This window comes from Marmota marmota, unplaced genomic scaffold (assembly GCF_001458135.2).
Source record: "Marmota marmota marmota unplaced genomic scaffold, marMar, whole genome shotgun sequence".
Classification (NCBI taxonomy): domain Eukaryota; kingdom Metazoa; phylum Chordata; class Mammalia; order Rodentia; family Sciuridae; genus Marmota; species Marmota marmota.
In genome coordinates this window covers 14,395,159-14,421,415 of record NW_026000019.1, presented here as the reverse complement: position 1 = coordinate 14,421,415, position 26,257 = coordinate 14,395,159, and the positions used below count along the sequence as shown (strand labels likewise).

The 26,257-nt window shown below is 33.9% G+C and overlaps 2 protein-coding genes across 2 annotated transcripts in view; one reads left to right on the top strand and one right to left on the bottom strand.

Annotated features, from left to right (window-relative positions):
• Ralgps2 (Ral GEF with PH domain and SH3 binding motif 2) overlaps positions 1 to 26,257 on the top strand; it is a 117,144-nt gene that overhangs the window by 45,005 nt on the left and 45,882 nt on the right. The gene's annotated exons all lie outside the window — the stretch shown is intronic.
• Angptl1 (angiopoietin like 1) lies at positions 3,922 to 25,801 on the bottom strand. Its single transcript, XM_015491759.2, has 5 exons — positions 25,397 to 25,801; positions 19,391 to 20,256; positions 7,888 to 8,081; positions 5,624 to 5,894; positions 3,922 to 4,607 (listed from the first exon to the last, which is right to left on the bottom strand). The coding sequence occupies exons 2-5, from the start codon at positions 20,211 to 20,213 to the stop codon at positions 4,420 to 4,422; spliced, it is 1,476 nt and encodes a 491-aa protein (XP_015347245.1). The 5' UTR covers positions 20,214 to 20,256; positions 25,397 to 25,801; the 3' UTR covers positions 3,922 to 4,419.

Genomic DNA, 26,257 nt, shown 5'->3' with positions numbered 1-26,257 from the left:
GTCGTCATCTTTTGTATTGCATTGTTAGTGGTATCTTCATCACAGTTAACAAAATTTTTAAAGCATACCTAAACTTAGAAGAATCTTAAGATTGTTATCTGATCTTTTTTTGTTTTTCAGTCATTTATGCATGTATTGCCATGTGGAATACTGTTCTCAGAATATAGTTCCTTAATTTTACATTAATTTAAGAAATTTCTTTTAACCTATTACAAATATTTTTAAATAATAGTTTCAGATAATTTCAGTAAAGCCCAAGATTTTCTTCAATTCTGTATGAATCAATGGGCTGTTTTCATTTCCCTTTGATATAATTTTACTTGATTAAATACATAAAAGACTCTGTGATCTCAAATGCCTTATGGTGTAAAACTGACACTGGCTTTTAATATTTTAAGAATTTTACTCCATTTTATTTTTTTGACTTGATTTGTAGATAGTACACCATGGATTATTTGGCCCTATTGTTTTGACTACATGTTGTTATATATTGTATTCTAAAACAGCAACAAAGCATGTTCTGTCATTTTCCTTTGAATCCTGAGAATGAGCTCTGACCAAATGACAGCTTGCCCTGGCTTTTTCTTTAGCCAAAATTACATTCTCTTTTTCCATTACCTCATTTATATCATTTTTTACCCCCTTTTTTAAAATATTTGCTTTTTAGTTGTAGATGGACACAATATCTTCATTTTATTTATTTTTATCTGGTGCTGAGTATCGAATCCAGTGCCTCATACGTGTGAGGCAAATTGTCTACCACTGAGCCACAACCCTTTCTTTTTTATACACTTAAAATTCCTCTAGTTTGGGGGTTTGGGGTTTGGTTTTTTGTTTGTTTGTTTGTTTGTTTGTTTTGGTATGTATTTTCTGAAGATTACTCTAAACCAGAGACTTGCAACATAAAAGAGCTGAGCATGGAGTTGCATCTTATATTCGCAGTTTTTAAGATCTTTTATCTTTCTTTAAAAAAAAGAAAAGTAGCAGCTATACAGCTCTGCCTGCTGATCATCAACAGAATCAGATTCCCCCAGCTGTTGTTACTGCTAAACTGTTTTTTATAATTATTTTTAGCAAACCTTAACAGAAAAATTAAAATTTTAAGAATTAATATGCCTGACACTGTGTACTTTACATAAATTTCCTAACACCTAACAATTTTTTGTGTGTGTGGTGTTAGGGATTAGAACCCAGGGCCTTATGCATGCAAGGCAAGTACTCTACCAACTGAGCTATATCCCCAGCAGTTTTACAAAGTAGTTGATATTAGTCATATTTAACAGATAAAGAAACTGAAAAAAAGGGAGATTAAATTGAATTACCAAAAAGATATACATTACAACCGTTTTATTTATAGTTTAAAGAAAGCATTATGAATTGCATTAAAGGTTGTGGAATCTGTATGGGTTAAAATTTTGGATTTGTGTATCCATCTTTCCTGTAATTTACTATAGAATTAAAATTTGATAGTCGTTACCTTCACTGATAAAATTGAAATAGGGTCTAAGTCTCTTGTAGGATAAACTTAACTGCATTTATTAACAATAATTGAACATAAAGAATCCTTCTGTAAACTCCAAGGCAAGGTTATATGAGTTCAATTTTACTGCATGTAAGACAACCACATTTTTATTCCTATCTAACCTAGACCTTACCATATAAGTTACCTAACCTAATCTTGCACAAAACTCATTTTAGGCTGGAATTCCTACTGTGGGTATTCTTGCCTTGATTTTTTTTTAATATGAATAACTATTTTTATCTTTTTCAAAATATTTTTCTGTGCCAGTTTCACTTTCTAAGGATAAGAATAAATAATTCACCATATTACTCATTATTATATAATAATCATGACATGATATATAATTTATACTAGGCTACTCCATTACTAACTTCATTTAACTTAACTACATAATATCAGTATTTCATTTGACTTCATATTTCCTATCAATATCTTTCCACTATTTTTCATGATGTGATATATATGGTATGATCCTGAATACCAAAATATGTTCCATATTTCATACCAAAACACTTATTCTAAGAAAGCAGCAATAATTTGTCTTCCTATTTTGACATATTTACAAAAACATGGAGTATATCTTATTCTAATTAGGATTCCAGTCTTGTGATTGTACACGATGTTGAGAGTCATTGTGGTGTATTCATATATGTACATAGGAAAGTTATGTCAGATTCATTTGCCTTGACTTTTCATTTTGTTTTTAAATCAGCTACCTGCTATAACAGCTATTATGTTGGATCAGTGTAAAAACTTAGATTTTGTGTACTTTAAACATTGATTGATTACCTCTGTATAAGGCATCATCATTACAGAAAGCACATAAGTGACTAGTAATAATGTGATAGCTGCAATCTGTTGGTTACTTATGAATGATTCTGTGTGTTTTACATATATTACTTCATTTGATCTTCACAACAACCATATGATTATTATCCCCATTTACACATAAGGTAGCAGAGGCCAGAGTATATGAATTGCCAAAGATAACATAGCTGCCAAAGTAATGCTGAGCCACAAGCCCAAGCTGTTTTGACTTTAGAACCTACACTAACCATTGTATAATGCTTACTTTTATTCTGCTCTCTCAAGAAACATGGTTCCCCAGGTTATTCTTAAGCTTTCTAGGGCCTTCATAGCAGAGCTACATGAATGGGCGCATTGGCTAAGGCAATTTAGCATTCAGAACAGCTTCCTAGTTTGTATGTTGACTTCCATGTTATTCTAGTTATAAAAATATTGTGTGAAAATTCTGTAAGACTTATCTTTGATGAGTTTTGGGGTGTTTAAGTGTAAAGCTTGTAATTCTGTTGATAAATGGAATGCTTTGGTACAGTTTTATTCAGTTAAATTTAGTATAAAAATTAGATGCCCAATTCCTCCTTGAAATCTTATAATAGATTTTTTTTGTTGTTCTGGGAATGGTGGGGAGAGAACTCAAAACCATCTTAAGATAACCAAAGAATAATGCAATTATAAAAGTATAACTTTCACCAGAAGTTTTATTTTGAGATGTGGCAGATGAAAAACATTGGTCTAGTTGATGGACTTGAGTTGTTCAAATAGATATCTTCAGAACAACCCATTCTTGTAGACAATTTGCCGCACACAGTTCTGGTTGAATTTGCTTCTTGCTAGGGCAGAGGTCTCGTGGTATTCCTTTAAATTTTTAGTTTCATAAATGGCTTTTTTAAAATTTTTTTTAGTTAATAGATGGACGCAATATCTTTATTTTGTTTATTTATTTTTATGTGGTGCTGAGTATCGAACCCAGTGCCTCACACGTGGAACGCAAGCGCTCTGCCACTGAGCTACAGCCCAAGCCCCTCATAAATGACTTTTAAGGGAGGGTCAACTCTATAAGCAGTGAACATATTTCTGGAGGAAATTGTTCCCGAAGGTCCCTAATAAAGCTGATTGCAAAGATGAGTTAAAGATAGTATAAGACTAAGTTAGTCAGACACACTGCTCTGAAGCTCTTAAATACTTAGTGATGGAAAGACATCTAATTGTTTTAGTACCACTTGTAAGTATATACACTTATAAGTATATATGCTTCTAAAAGCTGTGTAAGCTTTCTAACTTGACTTGCTGAAAGGATTTTTTTTTAACACTAAACATCAGGGAAAAATTATAATTTAAGTCTGTAAAACATTGGTGCAATAAATGCTCTATTTTATTTGATGTTGACCATATCAAATGAAGATAATATTAAATTCATTTATATATTTTTAAATAATTTTCCATTTAAGTAATGCATGTATTATTTGCGTATTTTTCATTTTAAAAAATAATATATGTATTTCAGTACTGTGCAGCACTTATTTCTTTGGGGAAGGTGGTTATATAGAGTTTATTGTCAAGAGTTCAAATGTAATCATACACATGAAAGCCACAAATTCACTTTTAAGTAATTTTTATTCATTGGAAAAATGTGTTTTCTATTGACAAAACTAGAGATTTCTCTCTAATTTCCTGTCTGAATTTTATAAATAAAATGCATTACTTGGTTAAAATCTTAAAATTATTTTTCACTGGAAGTTAGAGTGATCTCATAGTTTTTAAATAAATTGCTAAGTATCTTGAACACATATTCAGTTTTGATTTAAAATAAAGCTGAGATTTGTTTTACCTTGTTGGCAAATATTTACATTTTAGAAAACAAACATTGTATTCAGTCAGTATAATTTTAAAATAACTAGGATATGGATATAAATCATCTTGTCGTATATTGCAGGAAGATGAAATAATCATAGATCCCTTTTTATAATTATGGTGAAGTTCATTTTACAAACTATCTGTAGAAATAAGTTGTGCAAATAATGTACATGTAACATTTACATTCTTGGGAACTGAAAAAATACAGGGTTCTTTGTCATTTAAATTGGGGACCATCTTCAGTCAATAGGCTTGATCATCATCTGAACTGCTCTCAAAGAGTATGACCCGCCTCTGTATTCCGCCCAAAAAATTCCATCTTGGTGCTTGCTTCTGTAATGGCCTCCTCTGTACCATACTCCATTTAGGTTAGAATGTGCACAGGCATTGTACCACCAGCCTCCTTTATGAAAGTGGGCGCAGTTTCCTTTGAGAAAAAAAATACAGATATCAAAGTGAAAGTTCCTTCTAGGTGTGGTACCTTGTAAACTGTCAAAAATTTACTCTACCTTTAGAAAAATTTAACTTGAGCTTCCTTACTGATTTTAGTTAACCTTATCTTAGTTTTCTTATTCTGTTGCTCTATTTGAAAGATTTCTTAAATTATCTTTTTTATTTTGCCTTTTGCTTGCTTGATATGTGCTTGTTTTTTTGTTTTCGTTTTTGTTTCAAGATATAATTTTCTAAGTAGCAGGGTAAGTAAACTGCCCACTGTTTGTGTATGAGATATACAGGAAAAGAAAAGAGTTGGCTAAGGCAGAGGATCAAGTTTGGGGAAAATTGAAATTTCAAACTAAAATAGCATACAGTAAAATAGCACTACCAATAATTAATTGGCTTTCTGTAAACAAACAAGGCATATATTATGGTCATATCTTTCTTCTCCCTCTTTTTTTTTTTTTGCCAGTGTGAAATAGGTTAAAACAGAGACCTGTAGAAAAATAAATCATTTTCTTGGTGGATATGTCTTTATTAGTGCCAGAAATCTGGGTTTAAAAGGCAGAGTATATGAGAATTAAATTTAGTATTATATGGATGGTTTAATTCGTTCTTTCTAATGAAAATATTCGTTTCCCCTCTGAATCAAGGTATTTTGCATTACTATTCCACATTTCATTTTGCTTTGTTTTTACCCAGAACCTTGTTTTTCACAAAGATCACACTTTGAAGAGATCTCAAAAACTGTTTCTTTCAATGGGTTATCTTCCCTTTGACCATATCCAAAATGATCTTTTGGGAAAAATTTAGTAGCATGTACTTTAATAACTAGATTATATCTAATGTATAGGAGGTGGAGTGACTTTTATGAAGTCTGTTTTATTTTTAGTGTTTTTGTATGCATCTGTGTGGTGCTGGGGATCAAACCCAGGCCCTTGTGCATGCTAGGAAAACTCTCTAGTGCTGAACTGTAGCCTTACCCATAGGCATTTTTTACTTACTCACCTGCATACATATCTTTATCTCTATCCAGTGTGGTAAATTGTTTTCCATTATGCCACATCATAGAATCCCCTGCATTTCCCTGGTAAGTTCCCAGGCGCAGTCTGTAGAATTCACTTTCAGGTTCCAGACGAAAGCTACTGTATTCTGCATAGACTTTTTTATCACTCCAGTCTTCTAATTCAATTAACAACTTATAATTGTCTTGATTGCTAAGTATATAGATATTTTCCAGTCCAAGCCAATATTCTCCATCAATGTTTCCAAACCCTTTCTGTTAATAAAAAAAGAAACATGAGTACATAACTAAGTGTAGAGATAGTAAATGTTAGCATAGATAAATTTTAAACATTCAGTACCATTTAAGTGGTACAGGTGAGCTTCTTTTTTAGTAAATCACCTGATTTTTTTTTTTTTTTATAAGCTCCACACTGCCACTTGGTTTCACTTTGCTTTCTCTTAATATGTCAGGGGGTTTTGTTTTGGTTTTGGTTTTGGTTTGTATATCTGGGTAGCTTCAAACTCTACAAATAAAACAAAGGCAAAAAAGAACAAAGTATATTGATAGCTACTGAAAATATTAACTAGTGAACTACCTACATCCTTAAAAGGGTTCCTTGTCTGTCTCATACTCATCCAGAGAGCCATTTTTTTCCTGAAAGTATATGATTTCTGTCCCCATCTTTGTCAGGGGATATGTAATATTATTATGGGTTATTCATTAAAAACAATAGCATGTGTTTTTAGAAAAGATTATCCTCTTTAGCTCTATTATAAGTAAAATTAATATGTAAGAAGATAATGTACTGTAGTAATCTTCAAAGTTCCCCTTTTGAAAAACTGCAAATTAATTAACTATCCTATTTTTATATCTTTTAGTTATTTATATCTTTTTTATTTGTACATTTTAGATATGCATGACTGTAGAGTATTTTGACATATTATACATATATGGATTATAACTTCCCATTCTTGAGGTTGTACATGATGTGGAGTTACACTGGTCATGTATTCATATATGAACATAGGAAAGTTATGTCTGATTCATTCTACTTTCTTTCCTATTCTCATCCCCCATCCCTTCCCTTCATTCCCCTTGTCTAATCCAATGAACTTCTATTCTTCCCTCAGTCAACTTATTGTATGTTAGCATCCGCATATCAGAGAGAACATTCTGGCCTTTGGTTTTTTGGGATTGGCTTATTTTACTTATGATGATAGTCTCCAGTTCCATCCATTTACTGGCAAATGCTGCAAACATTGATATGGCCGTGTCGCTATAACTACCCTATTTTAAAGCATTGAACATTGCAAGTGTACAGCAAAATTTAGTAAACCTGATCTTAACGCTGGATTTTTTTTACCCTCTCCTTTTCTCTGGTTGCTTGTTTAAAATTTTACAAAAATTCTGACATGTATTAATGTCTAATTCTTAGTTGCCAATAAAATTTCACCTCAGAGTAAGTTACATGTTACTTCACAGTTTTTAATGGGGAGTTAGCAATCTAGAAAATACATTTCCTATCTGTCATACTTTAACTGAAAGTGGCGCTCTCTATTTACATACACAAATATATGTATATATAGTGTGTGTTCATACATAAGTGTGTGTATATACAGTTATCACTCATAAAGTTAACATTATGAAGATCTAAATTATTAACAAAGACCAGTTGTTTGCCTTTCTAAAATTTTAAACATAAGATCTGGTTCTCTATGAAAATCTAGGTGTGTGTCAAATCCCAACAGCACATGATGTCATCAAATTAAAACATGATTATTGGAGGCAAGTAGTCCAAGAAAAGGGTCAGTTTTTTAAAAAGTCCTATAGTTTGTTATTGCTTAAATACATTCCATGTAACAAATGTGATTGTAAATTTTTAAAAAGTGGGGTGGGGGAATCTGGAATCATGGCTCAGTGGTAGAGCACTTGCCTAGCATGTGTGAGGCACTGGGTTTGATTTCTCAGTAACGCATATAAATAAATAAACAAATAAATAAATAAGTGTCCATGGACAACTAAAAAAATTATTTTAAAAAGTCCTAGAAAATGGAATTGGAGTCTACAATAATTCTGTATTTAAGTTCTCCAGACCTAAAGATGATGCATTTTACATATACTTTTGGCTTTAAAATTGTGATGACAGTAATCTTTTTGATAGATGTAAATAATGAAAATCACATGGATAGTTGTGTTTTTGACTTTATTTGTTTGCAGCAAGCACTGCTTTGTTTCACCTCCCCTAGGTCTGAACCCAGTGATTTACCTTATAATTCTCCCAGTTTCTGAAGAAGTTGACAGAGCCATCTGTTCTTTTCTGAATTACAGTCCAGCCCCCAGGATCCAAACTGTTCTCACACCATAACTGCATTGGTCCATTACTGTTTTCAGGTTTGATCAGATAAATCCCACTGAGTGAATGCCCAGCTTCTTTTGCTTGCTGACAGTCTTTGAATGGCCCTGTAATTTAAATATCATTAATCACCAGAAAACTTAATTTGAAAAGAGAAATATAAAAATAATTTTAATCAAGATTCTTATCTTTACATCTTCCTTTACAAATACCACTCTGTGTACACAATACTATAAAAATTAAAGAGTTTCTTTAAAAGGATTATTCCAGTCCCTTTATTTGTAACATTAACTCATTTCATTTTCCACTCTTCTCTGCTTTGTCTCTGTGTGTATATATTGTTGTAATCCTAAAACAAGTAGAAAATTGGATTCTGTCTTCTAATTTAACAAACATTTCTGTGAAGCTATAGTTTCCATTCTAATACTTATAATTGCTACGAAATAATCCTTGACATTGATCTATCAATATTTATTTCCATCATTGGACATGGAAGTTTCATTTGATTTTTATCATTACTGTACAAAGTATCTTCTTTTTTATTGGCTTCCTTTTTTATATTATAAAAATGCTGTGGGATTGTTCAAGGAAATTTAAACACATATAGCATCACAGTGACCAATTTACAATTTCCTAAATTTGATATTAATGGAACACACTAGTCCTTTTGAGATACTCAGTGAAAATGAAGTAACACAGTCAAATAAGTATTAAAAATCCTAAATGTTTCTCTTTTAGAAACTCACAGTATACATTCATATATTAAAACTGAGAATCCCAGAAAGAAACCAGTTTCCCAAACTTAAAGAATCTTATATTTTCCCTCATTCAACAGTTACTCATAGCCCATAAAAAAATACATTTCAAGAATATTGACATAAATGCCTTTCTTACACATTGTATCTGTTTACGATTCTCTGTACAGGGACCCTGTGAAAGTTTACAGACTTGGTGCAGATAGAACAGTTAGGGAAGGGCTGGCTGTATTTTGGGTGGTAGTAAACCTGGAATTAAGCCTGTTTCTTTCTGGTCCCAGAGTTCATGCCCTGACTGCTGTGCTGCATTTTCCCTCTGATATTTCGTAGTTTTAGATAGTCTCCCTATTTTTAACAACTAATAAGTTATTCAAAAATTTTAAATGACATAGCATTTTGTAAAGTCATATAGAATCTCTGTTTCTTGAAATTGTGATTTCTACAATTGGGGATCTAGAGAAAGATAGCATCTGGTTCTGTTAAATACTCCTCAGTTTCATCTATTAGAAGAAAAGTGTAAAAATTTTAATTGCTATATTTTTGTCTTGCTAGAAGTTTTTAAAATTCTGATATGCATAGTTTTTAGAAATTTAGTGAAAATAGTCAAATAAAAGAATTTGTGTTTGGTAAGGATAATAAAATAGTTAAAACTTTGAGAAATGTGTCGCGTATACTGTACAAAGAATTTAGTGTCTCTTTTAGGCCTTATTGGAAAAGAATTAATCTCATTAAATACATATGCATCTGTCATTAGAAGGGATTCTCAGGTTGTGAGCTCTTCCTTCAGGACTGTTTTTTGGGGGGAAGGAGACGATTTTTGGTTTTCTTCTGATTTCTTGTTTCTTTTGTTAAATAAATGAGTCAGTCTGCTCAAAGAAATATATAATAATATAATAATTTTAAAATTCTTTTTCTTTGTATTCCTAGCTTGCTGAGAGGTTATTTATTTGTTTTTGTTTGTCATTAATGAATTGTATATTTTCCAAAAGCTTTGTATCTGTGTACTGAGACAGTGATGGGGTTTTTGTTTCTTTGTTAATATAAGAAATTATATCAATTATAATTAGAATGTTTTTTGTAGAATCATCTTGGTCAAAATATTCAGAGCTCAAATACTACTTAGCAAAGTAATTATTGGTCCTTTCTTTACTCTTTTATTCCTGATCTTGACACATAGTAATAGCTTACTTAATAATGTAAGTAGCTTATTTAATAAATATGCTTGTTTGATTTATAAATTTAGTATGGCTAAATAAAGATTAATGTATAGTTATACAGCAGAGAAATATTTCTTTTATGCAAGTTCATGAACTAAAAATAATAGCTGGTTTTAGCTTTTATCATATTTTTTATTCATCTGCAGTTTGTGGCACTGAACATTAAAATGCTTGGAAAAAAATCCCATGTAAACTAAAGTGACTTCTTTCTTTCACTGATATCAGATTTTCCCTTTTGTCCCAGTCACATATGAGCTACTTCATATTACAGAAGCGTGCACTATAATCAGAGAAGGGTAAAGAGGCTGTATTTCAGATAGGATGAAATTGATGAAACTTGAATTTTATATGTGGGAGTGAGAGGGAAGGAGATGTGAAGTCTGACACATGGTTAGGTTATTTTGTGTAGTGCGTGGCAATTAATATATCTGCTTACTCTAGGCAAGAACTTCATCTTTTGTTGTGTTTCTACAATTTGAGTTTACTTGGGCATGAAGATATTTGAACTAAATTATTTTATGGACACTATTTCCATATTTTCATTAGTTTGCATTTAGAAATTTCTGCATCTACTCTTTTCTGGGCTAAAGGGATTGAGAAACAACCTTAGAGTCAAGGAGAAGGTGGGAGAAATGACAGAAGAGGAAAATTACACTATAGTATTTAAGTATTTTAATGGTAACCATGGCTAAGAAATAATAGAAATTTGAGGGGAGAGAATGTATCCTGCCTCTATCTGAGCTCAAGTGTGAAGATTAAGAAGCCTTTGGGGGTAGGAGGTCTAATTAAGGCCACACATGGGTAACATGATCTTAACAGAGCAGTTACCAAGTTTCTTATGTGTGAAACATAAATGACTGAGTGTGATGCTTAGAGATTTTCAGGTAGGCTAATAGAGCATAGCAGTCAGTTGCTTGACTGCTTCTGTTTAAAAATGCAGTCATGGTTATTTCCAAAGCTAGCCAGAATTTTTTTCCAAAGTTGCCACATTCAGAAAAGTCAAGGATATCTGAGGAATGTTGCTTTTATTTTAAAACCTATTGGTACAGTAGTTAACGCATACATGAAATGGTTTTGTTGCAATACACATAAGTATTTCTCATTTCAAAAATTTGCATTTTCTGTCACTTTTGCATTGCTTATTGTCATCTTTGTAAATGTTTACTGCGCACTCGTTTGAGCATAGTCTTGACAGTCTATGTAGTTTTGACAGTCTATATTTTACATGTATGTGTATATTTGAAAGTTGGACTTTCATTGGGCTATTTTGAATTGCTGTGAGATATTTAGAAATGTCAAATTCATATTGACAGAATTCAGGTTGAATATCCCTTATCCAAATACTTGGGACCAAAAGTGTTTCCAGTTTTAGTAATTTTTGGATTTTGAAATGTTTGCATAGACTTTACCAGTTGAGGTTTTACTGCCAGCATTCAAAAATTTTAGATTTTGAGGACATTTCCGATTTTCAGATTAACCTGTATTTGTCAACTGCCATTTGTTACGTATTCCTAACCTCCTTTTCTGCTGTTAAATGGGTACTTAGGTGTTTAAGTGAATTGATTTTCTGGATCCAGCTTTGATTTGATAAAACTTCCATTCATGCAAATTTAAATTTATCTTCAGCATTAATATTCATTCACTTTTTTGGGCAATGGGCTTCATGTTTATTTTGGTTGTCCATTAGACTGTGTTAATATAAAGACTTAGGAAAATTTAGTTGAAATCCTTTTCCAGAACACATGGATGAAATTAGAAGTGCTTTTTTCTCCTCCCAAGTGAAAAATAGTATCAGAATTCAGTATTTATTTATTTTAATAAATATACTATTAGTGTGTCTTAGCCTAGTATAGACTGTTAATGGTGACAGGAACATTTTCTTGTTGTTATTTGCATATCATATTTACTTTCTGCTCTAGAATTAGATTATACATTATTATTCCTATATTAAATGTCTTACTTTCTCAGTATCATACAAAACACTGGCTATTGGAATTGTTTTGTTTTTTTTTTCTTTAAATTTTTTTTAGTTGTAGATGGACACAATATCTTTATTTTATTTTTATTTATTTATTTATATGTGGTGCTGAGGATCAAACCTAGTTCCTCACACTGTGCTGCAACCCAAGCCCCTGGATATTGGAATTCTTAAATCTCTAATAAAAACTACCAGCTTTATTCTCAAGAGGTCAAATTTAACTTGCTGACTTGCATATTATCAGAAACAAATCATGAATATGAGTTAGGAATTTGTTAATGAGAGTTAAAAGGGTATGTATCTTTCCTTTAAAATAAGACATATTAATTTTTTTCTTATGTTGAATAATTTTGAAATAATCTTCATCTTACATGATACACATTTGGATTCTTCTCAAAGCAGAAAACTAGAATTCTATATATTGAATTGAAGTACCAGTCTCTTCTGCAGTTTATGTAATGATTAAAGTGTATATATGGCTAACAAACTCCAATTTATAGAATTGATTCATAAAAAAATATTGAGTACCACTTTTCTACTTCTTGGCTTAACGTCAAGTGTAGAAAAATATGGACTAGTCATGCCACGTAATTTTCCAAAATGTATTTTTCATTAAAAACCCATATTTTAAATAGAACAGAGGAGCCATGTTTTTTTCTTAATCTTTATATTTACATATTTATTTTTATGTAGTGCTGAGGATTGAACCCAGGACCTCATGTATGCAAGGCAATCACTCTCCTACTGAGCTACAACCCCAGCCCTGGAGCCATATTTAACATGAACTTTTTTTTAGTAATTTAAATTATAAGAAAAATCCTCTTTGTGATAAGAGAAATAAAAAGAGTTAAGTGTGGGGGGCCATCCTCGCATGTGATTTGAGTTACCTCCCTGGCTGGGTGAGAGGCGCTTAGACAAAGCTGTGTTAAAGCCTTCCCCACCCTTTCCCAGGTCCGAGGTCTTGTCCCTGCAGAGGCGTGCCTAGCCACTGACCTGAAGACCCAATCATCCTCCTTGACCTTGGGATGCTGCCCCCCTTAACCTTCATTGGATGGGATTTTCCCTGGAATTTTTTGTTCCCCAATAAAAGCTCACTCCCTGGCGTGTTCTCCCTCCCTCTCTAGTCTCTTCTGTAAACCTCACCACTGCATTAGGTGGCTGGAGGCGGGAGCTAGGAGAAGCTGTTGTGGGAGCTGGTATTAAAGGTAATGAGAGTCTGTCTCTTTAATTTAGAACTCACTAACAATTTCTTATGAACCGAACCTTCTTTCATGAAGCCAGCCAGGGTCGCGTGGCAGAGTTAAGCAGAAGATAAATGATCATTTCAAGAGAAGGAAGTTTGAGGCAAATATTTTATAAAGTATTAGTATAAATATCCCACTGAATATTGAGCCTAAAAAATTTACTAATAGAAGGCATTACAAATGATTTCAAAAAACATAAACATTCTATGATTTAAAACAAGCCCAGGGCTAGGGATGTGGCTCAAGTGATAGTGCGCTCGCCTGGCATGCGTTGCAGGTTCAATCCTCAGCACCACATACAAACAAAGATGTTGTGTCCGCCGAAAACTAAAAAATAAATATTAAAATTCTCTCTCTCTCTCTCTAAAAAAAAAACAAGCCCAACATTAAAAAGCACATTTTTAAATATCTAATGACTGCTCCTCCGATTTGACTTTTTAAGCTTACCTTTTAAGGTCCCCATTTATCTAAAATTGCAAGGTACATAAATAGATGTGCATTTAAAAATGAGCCAGGAATGGTGATGCACGCCTGTAATCCCAGAGGCTCAGGAGACTGAGACAAGAGGATTTTGAGTTCAAAGCCAGCCTCAACAATGGCAAGGCACTAAGCAACTCAGTGAGACCCTGTCTCTAGATAAAATACAAAATAGAGCTGGGGACGTGGTTCAGTGGCTAAGTGCCCCTGAGTTCAAAATAAAATAAAACTAAAAATGTATGATGGTCAGACCACACTAGAACATGCAGAGTGAACATATTCTGCACGCACATCCTCATGCAGCCATCACACTCTACACAAAAAGGGGTGGGGTGGAGGGAGATCTTTATACAAAGGCAATTGGGCCTTGGAAAAGCTGGCCAGATTCCAACTCAAATCCTTGCTCTTATACTGTGAAGGAGCTTTCTCAACTCCATTCACTACAAGGAATGAACTTATTTTTTAAATTTAGTTAAAAATTTAAAATTTTCTTTTATGAAAGACTAGCCCATGAAGCAGACATCAAATAGCACAATTAAGATTTGCATTGGTGACATCTTTCCAGATGTATAATTATGTTCCCAAATACTTTATTTTTAAGGTAGGGAAGGTAATGTTTCTGGAAAACATTTTTTTAACTAAAGCGTTATTTTATTATTTTCTGTAAGGTTTTTGAGATGCATTTTCTTCAAAGGAAAATATGAAATTATGGCAACTACTAACAGTACAAACAACAATAAGTGTTGGAGAGGATGTAGGAGAAAAGTCACATTCATACATTGCTGGTGGGACTACAAATTGGTACAGCCAGTATGGAAAGCAGTATGGAGTTTCCTTGGAAAACTTGGAATGAAACCACCATTTGACCCAGCTATCCCACTCTTTGGTTCATATCCAAAGGGCTTGAAATTAGCATACTACAGGGATGCAGCCACATCAGTGTTTATAGCAGCTCAATTCACAATAGCAAAATTGTGGAACCAACCTAGATGCCCTTCAGTAAATGAATGGATAAAGAAACTGTGGTATCTGTACACAATGGAATATTACTCAGCATTAAAAGAGAATAAAATCATGACATTTGCAGGTAAATGGAAGAAGTTGGAGAATATTATGCTAAATGAAGTAAGCCAATCCTGAAACAAATGCAAAATGTTTTGTTTTATATGAGGACGAGATCCATAATGGGGACGGGTGGAGGAGCATGGGAGGAATGGACGAACTTTAGATAGGGCAAAGGGGAGGGAGAGGAAGGGAGCGGGCATGGAGGAAGCAAAGACAGTGGAATGAGATGGACATCATTACCCTAAGTACATATATGAAGACACGAATGGTGTAACTCTACTTTGTGTACAACCAGAGAAATGAAAAATTGTACTCTATATGTATAATATGAATTGAAATGCATTCTGCGTCATATATAACAAATTAGAATAAATTTTTTAAAATTATAGTGTCTTCAATGACCATTCTCAATTTTCCTTTGTCTCTATGAGTTTGACTACTTTGCTTATACAAAGAGAATCACACAGTCTTTGTCTTTTTTGAAACTGTCTGAACACCTTTCAAAATAATACAAATTGGCATTATTATTTTCACATTATACACTTACAGACTTTAGAATGACCATGGGGAGTACAATATGCCAGAAGCATACATATCAGCAGTAGACAAGAGCAGGTGCCCAAACATCATTAGTAGTTATTTCCAGAGAGATGTGACATAACATGAGCAAATAATCCAGCATATTATATAAAGAAAACAGCCTGTTTATTGTTGCTTAAAATAATTTATATTTGGTAATAATCAGAGTATCAGAACTGTAAAAGCACATTAGAGTCATCTAGTCCAATCAGCACTCTCTTTCTAAAAGGAGAAAACAGAAAAAGATAGGCAAAGTGATTTACCCACGGTCACATGGGTAAGTGATGCAACCAAGGTAATGGTGCAACCAGGTTTTCCGAATTCTGTGCTCTTTCCCTTGTTTACTAGTTTACTGATTAGTATGATAATTCTTATGGTATAGCTAATTATTGACTTGATTTAAGAGACCATATATATATATAGAATAAGAAGGTAAGACTTACTTAAAATAATAAATCATGACTAAAAGAAAAAGTTACCCATCCTTAATTTTTGTGTTAAAATGGCTTACTGGGGAGATTCACAGCATTATTTCATTAAAGCAAATTACGTATAAAATATTTGGACATGCTAAATCACTAGCATGGGATTTGTTTCTGTAACACTAAAGTTCAATATGTAATGAAACCTAGAACTGATGATTTTCATTTTGTTATAAGTGTTTTCATTGTCAGTTTGTCACTGTGTAAATATGTGATTTATCATTTCTGCTAGAACTGGTGTTAACTGTCCACGTAATATTGAGGAACTATATAGAGTGCTCTACAGCAGTTAACCCCATACTTACATAATTGTACACACACTCAGTTTTTAAAAATCCACATGCCTTGGTTATGTTTGTTTATAAATTATATACTTTAAAAGCTTACACAAAACAATTTTTAATGTCTATCAAAAATAATTTTTTTCTTTCGATATCAGTGGATCATTTTGTATACATCTTCCTTTTGAAAATCATCATCTGCTTAATTTAATGATACTCTGGACTGTTGCTACTGTTATATACTGAGTGAATCCAGTACCGTATAATGTGTTAAGTAGGTATTGTTTTGAAGGTCTTTGGAATGACAGCTTTAAAATGCTATAAAATCAGCTACTGTTTATTTCAGCTGCAAATAAGATGCAATATCTATCAAAACAAGCTTATAATGTAGTTGGAAGGCATTTTAATTATATGTATTGTCCATACATGTAACAGTAACTGATAATCCAAGAGGGGCTATATGAAATACCTGTGTCACAGAGAGTAGAGTGCTCATGGAGAACAATCACTTGAAGTCTATGAAAATGAAAAAGGGCCTCAGGGAGAAATTGCCATTTGTTTATTTATTTATTTTACTTGGTTTCAGCTTTGTGATTTGAATGGGCAAAAGTCATGGAAATAATTTTTAGGAGAAAATGAGTAGATTCATTTCATTGGAGCAGAGGTGGGTTTTATGAAGAAAACGAATGGAGGGAAGACTAACACAGTAGTCTTTGTTCTTTAGGGGCGGACATTATTCTTAGCCAACTAAGCTAATTGGACTTTTTCTGTTTGTGGTGGGGAATTGTTGAGCCAGAAGTGCGATATGAGGGTAGTTGAAGAAGATGAATCTAGTGGCAATGCAGAATATATTTTGATGGAGAGAGAAAACAGAGGTAGAATAGTTGGCAAACTATTGTACAGTTCTTGGTAAAAGGAAACATTTGAGTGTGGGGCCCTGTTTTAAGAGCTCGAGTGTAGTACTCTTCAAGTAGTAGTAGTATTCCCATTTACAGATAAGGAGACTGAAATACAGAGAAATCTGTCCCTTACCTCCTAAGCCACATAGCTAGTAAGTAACCCAGGAAGCCTCTGTCTTCTAGCAAATGCCATGGGTAATTTGAATCTGTTAACAGTTCTGGCTCTCAGCAGAAATGGGGGACAAGAACAGAATTCAATTGAGCGTTGTGTAGGCCAGATGGGAAGTGTCAAAGATGAGCCAAGCTAATTCAGAAGAAGCAGCAACATAAGTCAAAACAAAAATCAAAAGAATTTGATCTATCAATTTTACTAACAGGAATTTATTCTAACGAAATAATAATAGAAAAGCAAAGGAAAGAAATATTACTTGTAAAAGTCCCAGAAATATTGATTACCATCTTTATGAATGGGAAAAAGACTCGAAGGTCATTACCAAAATGTTAGCTATTTGAGTATTTCACTGTGCAAGTGATGCTTTAAAAACAAACAAACAAAAAAAACTTATTGCTATTTTCTAGGTTTTCTTCAATAAATTATTACTTCAATACTTATAATTTACTTATTTCTCAAAGAAGAATGCTAGTTTGAGAAAAGGGTAATGTTATAGTTTAGTTACTAATTCATTCTTCAAGTACCTTCTTTATGATGAGCACAGTATGCCAAATCTGATCCTGACTAGATACTGAGATGGAGTAACGAAAAGAAATCCTTAGAGAAATATTCAAGCCAGCAGGGAAATAGACAAATCAGTAACTTCAGTGGAATGTGATACAGAAAATACTTTTAAGAATTAGCCTGTGCTTTGGGGAGAGAGATCTAGGTAGGTATGTTTGAATCTGGGAAGGGAAAACATTAAACCTAAAACTAAGGCTTAATCTGCTCAGTTGACAGATAAACTGAAAGTATCTCAGTAGAACAAACCTATGGCATGGGTGGTCGTGGTGGAGTATCCAGCTGCAGATGTGCAGTTTAGGTTGGGATCAGGAGGAAGAGCTCCTGGGCAGTGGTATCACTTGATGATATATGAAATCTCTAAACTAGAATACTGTGAAGAAGGCTTTTTTATAGTATAGGAAGAGGATCAAAGACCTAGAAAAGTAAGAAGAATCATAATACTGTAAGGTGGAGACCTAGAAAAACTGAGAGGTGGATGGTCGGTGGTGTCCTTTTTTACAGAGAGTCACTTTGTAGTGTATTTCTTTCCCACCTTTGTTTTATAGTTTTTTTGTTACGTTATCTCGTGGTCTGTGTCCATCTTTATATCCAGCCTTTTCAATAAGTGAATGAGTGTGATTTTCTTATATCTTTACTTTTGGCATTTAGATCCCTCTCCATTCAAAGGAAGGAAACAAGTTCAAAAAGGATTTGGAAAGATGGCTTATGAGAAAATGGATGCAAGTGAAAAATAAATGAAAGATATTCGCTCAGAAATTTGGCAGTGAGCTTACTAAAATAGAACAGAGGAATTATTCATCTTTGTTTTCTGGGCTTCTAGATCCGAGACTGATAGTGAATGAGTGAATGGAGGAAGGAATGAAATGAAGAAATAGAGGCACAGAATTAGATCAGTGCATGGTGGTTTATGGTAATGGAAACTTACTTATATGTATTTGAATACAAGGTACAAATGATTTGTTTAGTTTTGGAAAATAGGAAGGTATCTTTTCGTCTATAGTTGAGGGCCAGAAGACTGGGTTTTGTCCAGCTGTTTTCAAGGTAGGAAGGGGCTAAGAATGCAGGACCTAATTAGACTTACTCTCTAATAAATGTAACATTTGAGTGATCTGGGTAATAAATGAGCAATCTGAGAGTGGGGGTAAGGACACAAAATTGCAGGCTTGAAGAGAATGGAAGCATCTCATAAGTGTTCCTTTTAAAAAGGAAGATGGTAAAAGCGGCAGGAACGGAGTATAGGGACTGTTGAGCAGCAGTGAGGTCCCAGCTTGGAGGCTTGATTGGTGACAAGCAGGCTCGTCCTGTCCCTGACAGTAATCTAGACTCTAGAAGCTTGGAGGAAAGACTGCTTTTTTCACAGAGTAACCACTTTCTTAAACTCCCTAGAAATTTAGAGTAGAGAGAGGAGATGTATTTAAGTTCGAATCTTGATGCTATTTATTGAAAACAAAAAAGTTGGGCTGGGGCTCAGTGGCAGAGCGCTTGCCTAGCTTGTGTGAGGCACTAGGTTTGATTCTCAGCACCACGTATCAATAAATAAAATAAAGGTCCATTGACAACTTAAAAAAAAATTAAAATCTTAACTTACATGTATATAGCAAAACCAAAATGAAGAATAAGCATTTATTATATGAGCATTGTTTCATAAACCATAAAACATATTAACCACATACTTCTATTTTTACCAGTAGGGAGTGACTCACCTTCGTTGATGAAAGTTACTAGTGGTATCTTGAAAGGGCTTTTGGTGGGAGAAGTTGCCAAATCAGGTGGTGGCATTAAGTCTCTGGGATAACCTGGATCCCTTTGTATCTCATTCCCTGCCAGCAGACCAGGGGTGTACTGATGACTGTTAGGAATGTGTTGTGGTACCACCTGGACGAGAGGGGGAGACATGTGGGTGTCTTGTCGGGAAAATATCCTCAAACACTGCTCTTCCAATAGAGTGATCATCACAGACTGGTTATTGACAAGATCCGTCAGGGAAGCGTATTTCACCTCCAATTCCCTGTACCTTGTTGCCATCTTCAACATTTCTGTAGTGACATTGAGGATTTTATTTTCCAACTGGGAAAGTTCAAGTGAATTATCCCTCTTACGGATAATTTCATGCAATAGTTGCATATAGAGTTGAGTGACGCGGGAGTTCATGTTCCGGCTTTCTTTCCTGAGCAGCTTTACCTCATTTACAATGTTTCCATCTACATCCACCACCAGTTGCAGAACATCTATCTCTTGCTTCTGCCTGGAGAGTACGTCCTTCAGGTTCTCCAGGTCCATCCTGGTGATCATGTCTTTGATGGCACCTGCATCTTGCCCTTTGGTGTTGACACAGATTGGCCCTGTTATTTTTTGTTCAGGTACCAGGAATGTGTATGCACATTTCTTTGTTTCCTCTTTATTGTCTGTGGCACGAGGGTATCTCCTCTGGTTTATTTTTTTTATTTTCAACTGCCCACCTCTGCAGTATCCAGTGCCCATTAGTAGAAAGAAGAGCACACCTAGGGTCCAAAAAAAAGCCTTCATTTTGAAATGGGGTTGTACAGTGACGTCTCTTGAAAACAAATCACTGAGGAGGAAAAGTAAAGAGTTCATATTAACCTACGTTTAAAGTCAGTACTATTAAAAAAGCATCTAAAGGAAAATCTGAATGCTTCATAAATTAGAATTAAATGTTATTTCTTAAATTCAACAGTAACTTATTATAGTGCTTTGATATTTGTTTCAAGATGAGATCTTAGCAGATAGCCCTTCAGCTATACCACCTTACTATAAGGACTTTTATTCCCAAGCTCACGGAGCAGATTCCACCTGTGCCCACTGTTTGCAAGATTCTGCAAAGACTCTCGTAGGTGCTGTCGGGCTTTCAAAACCTGGGTAAGACATGTTTCTTACCTTGAAAAAGCTATCTCTTAGGACCATGTAAAAGGTACACAGAGTTTACAGGTTTAATTAAAATATTCTTGCCTAACTAGAATTGAAATTACCAGGTGCTTTTACTAGTCAGTGTTTTTAGATTTTTAACCATGCAATTTCAATTAAAGTGGTCCCTGCCATAAATATTATGTCTTTTTTTTTTAACATAGCAAATAAACAAATCTAAACTGTTTTGCCATAATACTTTGTTTTTTGTTTTTGTTTTTGTTTTGGTAGTATCTGCTTTTGGGATTGCTGACAGGTTTAAAAGTCATAGAATGCTCACAATAATTATTGTGAATAATAATCACATACATGCTATAAGCTTGTAGATGATTCAGCAAAGGAGGAAAACTACGCATAACTGAATATGAAGAACCTCTTTGGGCCCATGTGCATTTTGAGGATCAAGGCCACACTATCAGAATCAGGCCTAAGACTCAGGCTCCCTGGTCCTTGGTCAGCATTTATAGGAGTTGCACATATACCCAAATGTGTGCTTAGAATGGTTCGTGTTTGCTATGGCAGATGAAAAGTACTTCTTGTTTATAGTACAGTTCTGAGGAAATGCTGGAATTAGTTCAGAGAGCCGAGCTCTTCCTTTGTATTTGCCTCCCAAAAGAGTTCTAACAGTACAACAGGTCAGATGTGCGTGTTTGCCTCGTTGGTATCATTAGCGTGCTGCTGTGTTACATACCACCTTCCCATCTTATAAACTAATTCTTTGTGCTGCTTTTAAAGGATGGCAACAGATGCCCAAGAGCTTTTCTGTCCACTTTTCTGAGTACTTGTTGCTTGATTTGAGAAAGAAGGTCCGAAGTTTCGGATGCCCACCATGAACAATAGCAGTACCACAGGAACAGTATTTAATACCTAGTTGGTACTCTCTCATTGCTAGCACTACTTTGAGCCCTTTACCTGTATTAAATCAATTACTTCTCACCACAACCTGATGAGGTCAACTGTTAGGATCCCTATTTTCAGATGAAATTGACATGCAGAAGTTAAGAGTCATACAGCTTTTCAGAGAGAGCCAGAATTTGAATCCAGGCAAAGACTCCAGAGTTCATGTTTTTAGTCAACCACTGAATTATTTATGGCACCATATTCTGATTTCTGTCAGCAACACTATGACAATCCCTTATATGTATGTAGTACTTAACACATGTTAACTGTTTGCATCCACAACAACACTGTGAAGTAAATAATGCATCATTTTACAAAGGAATAAAGTCCTGTAAAAGCTATAAACCACTCAAACAGGATTCAGAATTTCTACTCCCAATATTTCTAGACCTGCTGTTTTTTTCTTAGTCACATTTTCTTAGTGACTATAGAGGGAACTAATGTGATTCTTATGTTTCGTGGTCTTTTCTTGGCTTGTATCTCTTTTCATTGACTGATTACCCAATTAAGCAAAAATACTTGTAAGTCATTTTTGTTAGGACATGATTCCACCATATTTACATCCCCAACTTTTTTGCTGCCAATCCCATTCCCCCGCATGTGTTCTGTCAGTTGATGTTTATGTAATCTGATGTGAGATTGTGATTCCCCCCACAAAAAGTTGTCTCAGGAAGCAGAGGCTCCTCAGCTGGGGGAGGAGGGGCTGCACCGCTTCACTCTGACAGTATAGCTCCTTGGTTCTAGTGTTTTCAATGAGTAATGTGTTCAGTATGGATAGATAAAGCAAGTAATGCAAAGAATGAGTGAAGCTCAGAGAATTTTCTTGTACTAACTTAGTCAAGATAGGAAAGATGAGTATAATAATGTATCAGAGCTTTTTATTGTTGACTGGTGGCCAAAAGCACACATGAATAAGCACTTTTTTTGTTTTTATACTGTGCCATGCAACATTGGTAGAAAATTTAGACTTTTTTAAGAGTCCTCATTCCATTTTGTTTTTTAAAAAATACTTTTATTATAAGAGTTGCCTATACTAAAAACCAATAAGAAGGGCATCTAGGTTGGTTCCACAGTCTTGCTATTGTGAACTGTGCTGCTATGAACATCGATGTAGCAGTGTCCCTGTAGCATGCTCTTTTNGAGAGGAGGGGAGGGGAGGGGAGAGGTGGGGAGGGGGGAGGGGGGAGGATGGGAAAGGTAGCGGAGCACAACAGACACTAGTATGGCAATATGTAAATCAATGGATGTGTAACTGATGTGATTCTGCAATCTGTGTATGGGGTGAAGGTGGGAGTTCATAACCCACTTGAATCAAAGTGTGGAATATGATATGTCAAGAAATTTGTAATGTTTTGAACAACCCACAATAAAAAATTTAAAAAAAAAATAAAAAATAAAAACCAATAAGAAGATTTTGTGTCACGTTTCCAGATTCTGGGAGTTTAGAAGCGGTTTATTATAAAAACGAAAGAGTAAAAAATGTTACCATTTCAGCTTTTTAACTTACCTAGTGTTCAAATCCCTTTGTTTCTTTTAAATAATAGAATGTAAACTCTTAAGCCATAAAATTATTTTATTTAAATTATTCCTACTATGAAACAAGCTACATAAACAAGGAAAATTCAGAAAGTATCATGAAATTTCAATTCAAAACAATTAGAATTTTATAAATGATAGCCTGATTCAACAACTTGTGTTAACACCAGACACAGATTTTTTTAATTTGTTCTAACTACTTAGACACAGATTTTTAATAGAATAACTAAAAACATATTATCCAGGACTTTGTATCAGAGTTATCATTGGAGAACCCTCCCCCACAAAAAAAAAAAAAATCAAAATGTTTCTCAATTAAAATAAAAATAAACTTTTGTATATTCTGTCTTGGGTCATTATGGTTCCAATAAAATTAAATCATAAGATTTAGGATTTAAAGGAGGCTACTAAAAGTTCTTTTTTAAAAAAATAAATATAATCCCCTAGTTCTTATAAAAGTAATGACTTTGTTGTCACTTAAAGCAGAGCAAGTATCCACATTTCTTTAGACTAACTACGTCATGAGTAAAGAACTGGATTTTAAAATACTTTGACTATTACATTTTCTAAAAATATTCTCTTATTTAATATTTTCCCATATGTTCAGTTTTTAAAGTGAAAGATCCATAAATCTGTGTTACCTCATAAAACCTTTCTGTATATGTTAAATTTTTCCTAGATCCCAAGAGAATGTTATAAATTAGTTACAGTATACTTAAGTCTAAATCTACATCTTTGCTTGGTTGTTTTTAGAAAAGAAAATAACATCTTATATGCATTTGGGTTAATTTTATTAGTACTGTTTCTCTTCGTAGTTGCTACATTGCCAGCTATTAGAAAAAATAAAAGCCAGGATTTACTTCCTTGCAGATGGTAAACTCGTAGAGGCATTTAATTGGCTGTGTCATGCACTGAAAACAGCATGAGGCAATGGAGTTAAATTTATGCAGCATTGAGGATATGTTAGATAAAGAACTTCTAGGTTGTGGAATATGCTCTAGGAAGAGATTTGAGAACAACCTCATTCTCTGGATATATTTGAGAAAAGAATGGTTATCTGTGTGATGTGGGTTTCAGTTGAAATGCTTGACCCAAGGCTTTGGGAAGAAGTGAGACTTAATGATAAGATCCTGAACTTTTCGTAGCAAGCAGCAACAGAGAGATGACAGTGTTTCAGATCGAGAATTGCTTGGAAATTTTATCAGAATCTTTTGTAAAATATGTGCTTAACAGGGATCTTTATAGTACTGAAAGTCTAGAATCTTTAAGGAAAGGACATGAAAGCAAAGTTGAAAAAAAATCTGACCTTTACCATTATTTGCCTGTTGAAATTCTTCGCATTTAAAATTAAAAGGTCAGAGGATACCCAAATGATAACAAACTTAAAGTCTTTGGTGTTAAGGCTTAATAACTAGTAATTTTGCTTTTAATAATTCTCTAATATAATTAAACACCACCCCCCAGGTAGAATGTTGAAGGACAGACATCTCTTATGTATGGTAAACAAAATTATTTCTTTTAAAAAATATTACATGTTCTTGGCCTTTTAATCATGGATTTAAGTAATTATCTCTTTGGGTTTCATGTTTTCTATTGTTTAATGCTATCTACTTAATACTGCTCCTCAGTCCTAACCTATAAGAAGGTTTAAGTTTTTTGTATGTGTATCAACAACTTTGCCTTTCTAAGTAATTCAAATTGTAATAGTTTTAATTTGTTAGCCAAATTAAGTTACTGTTATATATAAACCTGAAAAACTGTAAAATTTTGAAGTATGGCAAGAAATCCACTAATCTTTACAAGAATTTGCTTAATATTTGGTTAGAGTATAATGAAGTTTTGTTGCAAAGCCTTTAGTTATTTTATATCTTCTTAGCTTTGTCTTGTAGCCATACTTTGAGAAATCCAACAGTTTGTTTGTATCTTTAGCATGTGTATACTATAGCTTTAAGAGGAGAAATTGATCATGTTTACACCAATTTAGTTTAGATTCCTTTGTTGTTGATTACTGTGCTATAAACTGCGTACATTTAATCCGTTCTTGAAAATGTCTTTCTAGGGTCCTGAAAACATTTGTTTTCAGACACCCAGCATGTATGTGTCAGTCTACAGTCATATGCAGTAAATATCATTAAATCAAATTTCAAATAATACATTAAACTTCATAAAGTACTTAACTAATTTTTACATAAAGTTACAAAATAAAATATTTTTCAGATGAGATGATTTATAGCATATTCCAAAGTTCTTTGTTTAATAAATTTTTAAATTACTACTACAGATGTAAAAGTATTACGCATTTTGATATACGTATAATATTGTTAATAAAAATAAAAGAAATATTAAAATACCTTTTTGTGCCTGTTGATAAAGCGAATCCCGAAACTTGCTGCCCTTATTCTTGATTTTTAAAAGTCAATGTAGAAGTTTGTTCATCTGTGACTTTAATGGCAACTGCATTTTTGTTCTGGACCGTTGACTCCAAGCTGTAATAAGGAGCTTCTTTTTTCTTTTTATAGTACTAATTAATTGAACTTGACAAGCCACCTATGTAATTTTAAGTAGTGTAGTGGAAGTTCTGGTCTGTGGGCTGTGTCTAGTCCCTCAGAGAAAGCCTTGTGGCTTTGCTCTGTCTGCCACATGGAGACTCACAGTAACCAGCTGCAGCTGACAGACTGTACACCCCTTAAGAGTGATTCCCTGTCTTTCTCTGCAGAGTCTAGTTCAGCCCACATATTACGTCACCAAAAATAGCTGGAGACTAGGAGGGAAAGTCTCCTCCTCCTTAGGATTTCCTCTCTGTAGCCTTAAATAGGGGTGGGGGTGGTGGGATCAGCAGGAGGTTGCGTAGCTCTGAACAAGGGGAGATTGTGTGCAGGTTGAAGGAAGGGCACCATCTGGAAACAGACTATCATTTTATAGTTCAGTGGGCAATTATAAAACAAACATTTTAGTCTGCTGGCCAGAGAGATTTTAAGTTGCTGAAAAAATAGTGCTCAACTGCATTTTAGAAGTAGTTGCAGGCTGATGAGTTTGGCTTTTGTTACAAAGAAGAGGGGTTAGGATTTGCCAGGAGGCAGCCACCTAAATAATAATAATGTTCTTTATAGCCTACAAGAATTTTTAAGCATTTTACTTAAAAAAAAATGCCATTTCAGAAGATTTTAAACTTATAAAAAACTTCATGTTGTTGTGATATGTTATATCTTACT

Coding starts and splice junctions, on each gene's coding strand:
- Angptl1 (XM_015491759.2), bottom strand. CDS start 20,213: ATGAAGGCTTTTTTTTGGACCCTAGGTGTGCTCTTCTTTCTACTAATG. Junction 8,082..19,390: donor AGTAACTTTCATCAACGAAG/GTGAGTCACTCC, acceptor TTTAAATTACAG/GGCCATTCAAAGACTGTCAG. Junction 5,895..7,887: donor GAAACTGGGAGAATTATAAG/GTAAATCACTGG, acceptor TTTTATTAACAG/AAAGGGTTTGGAAACATTGA.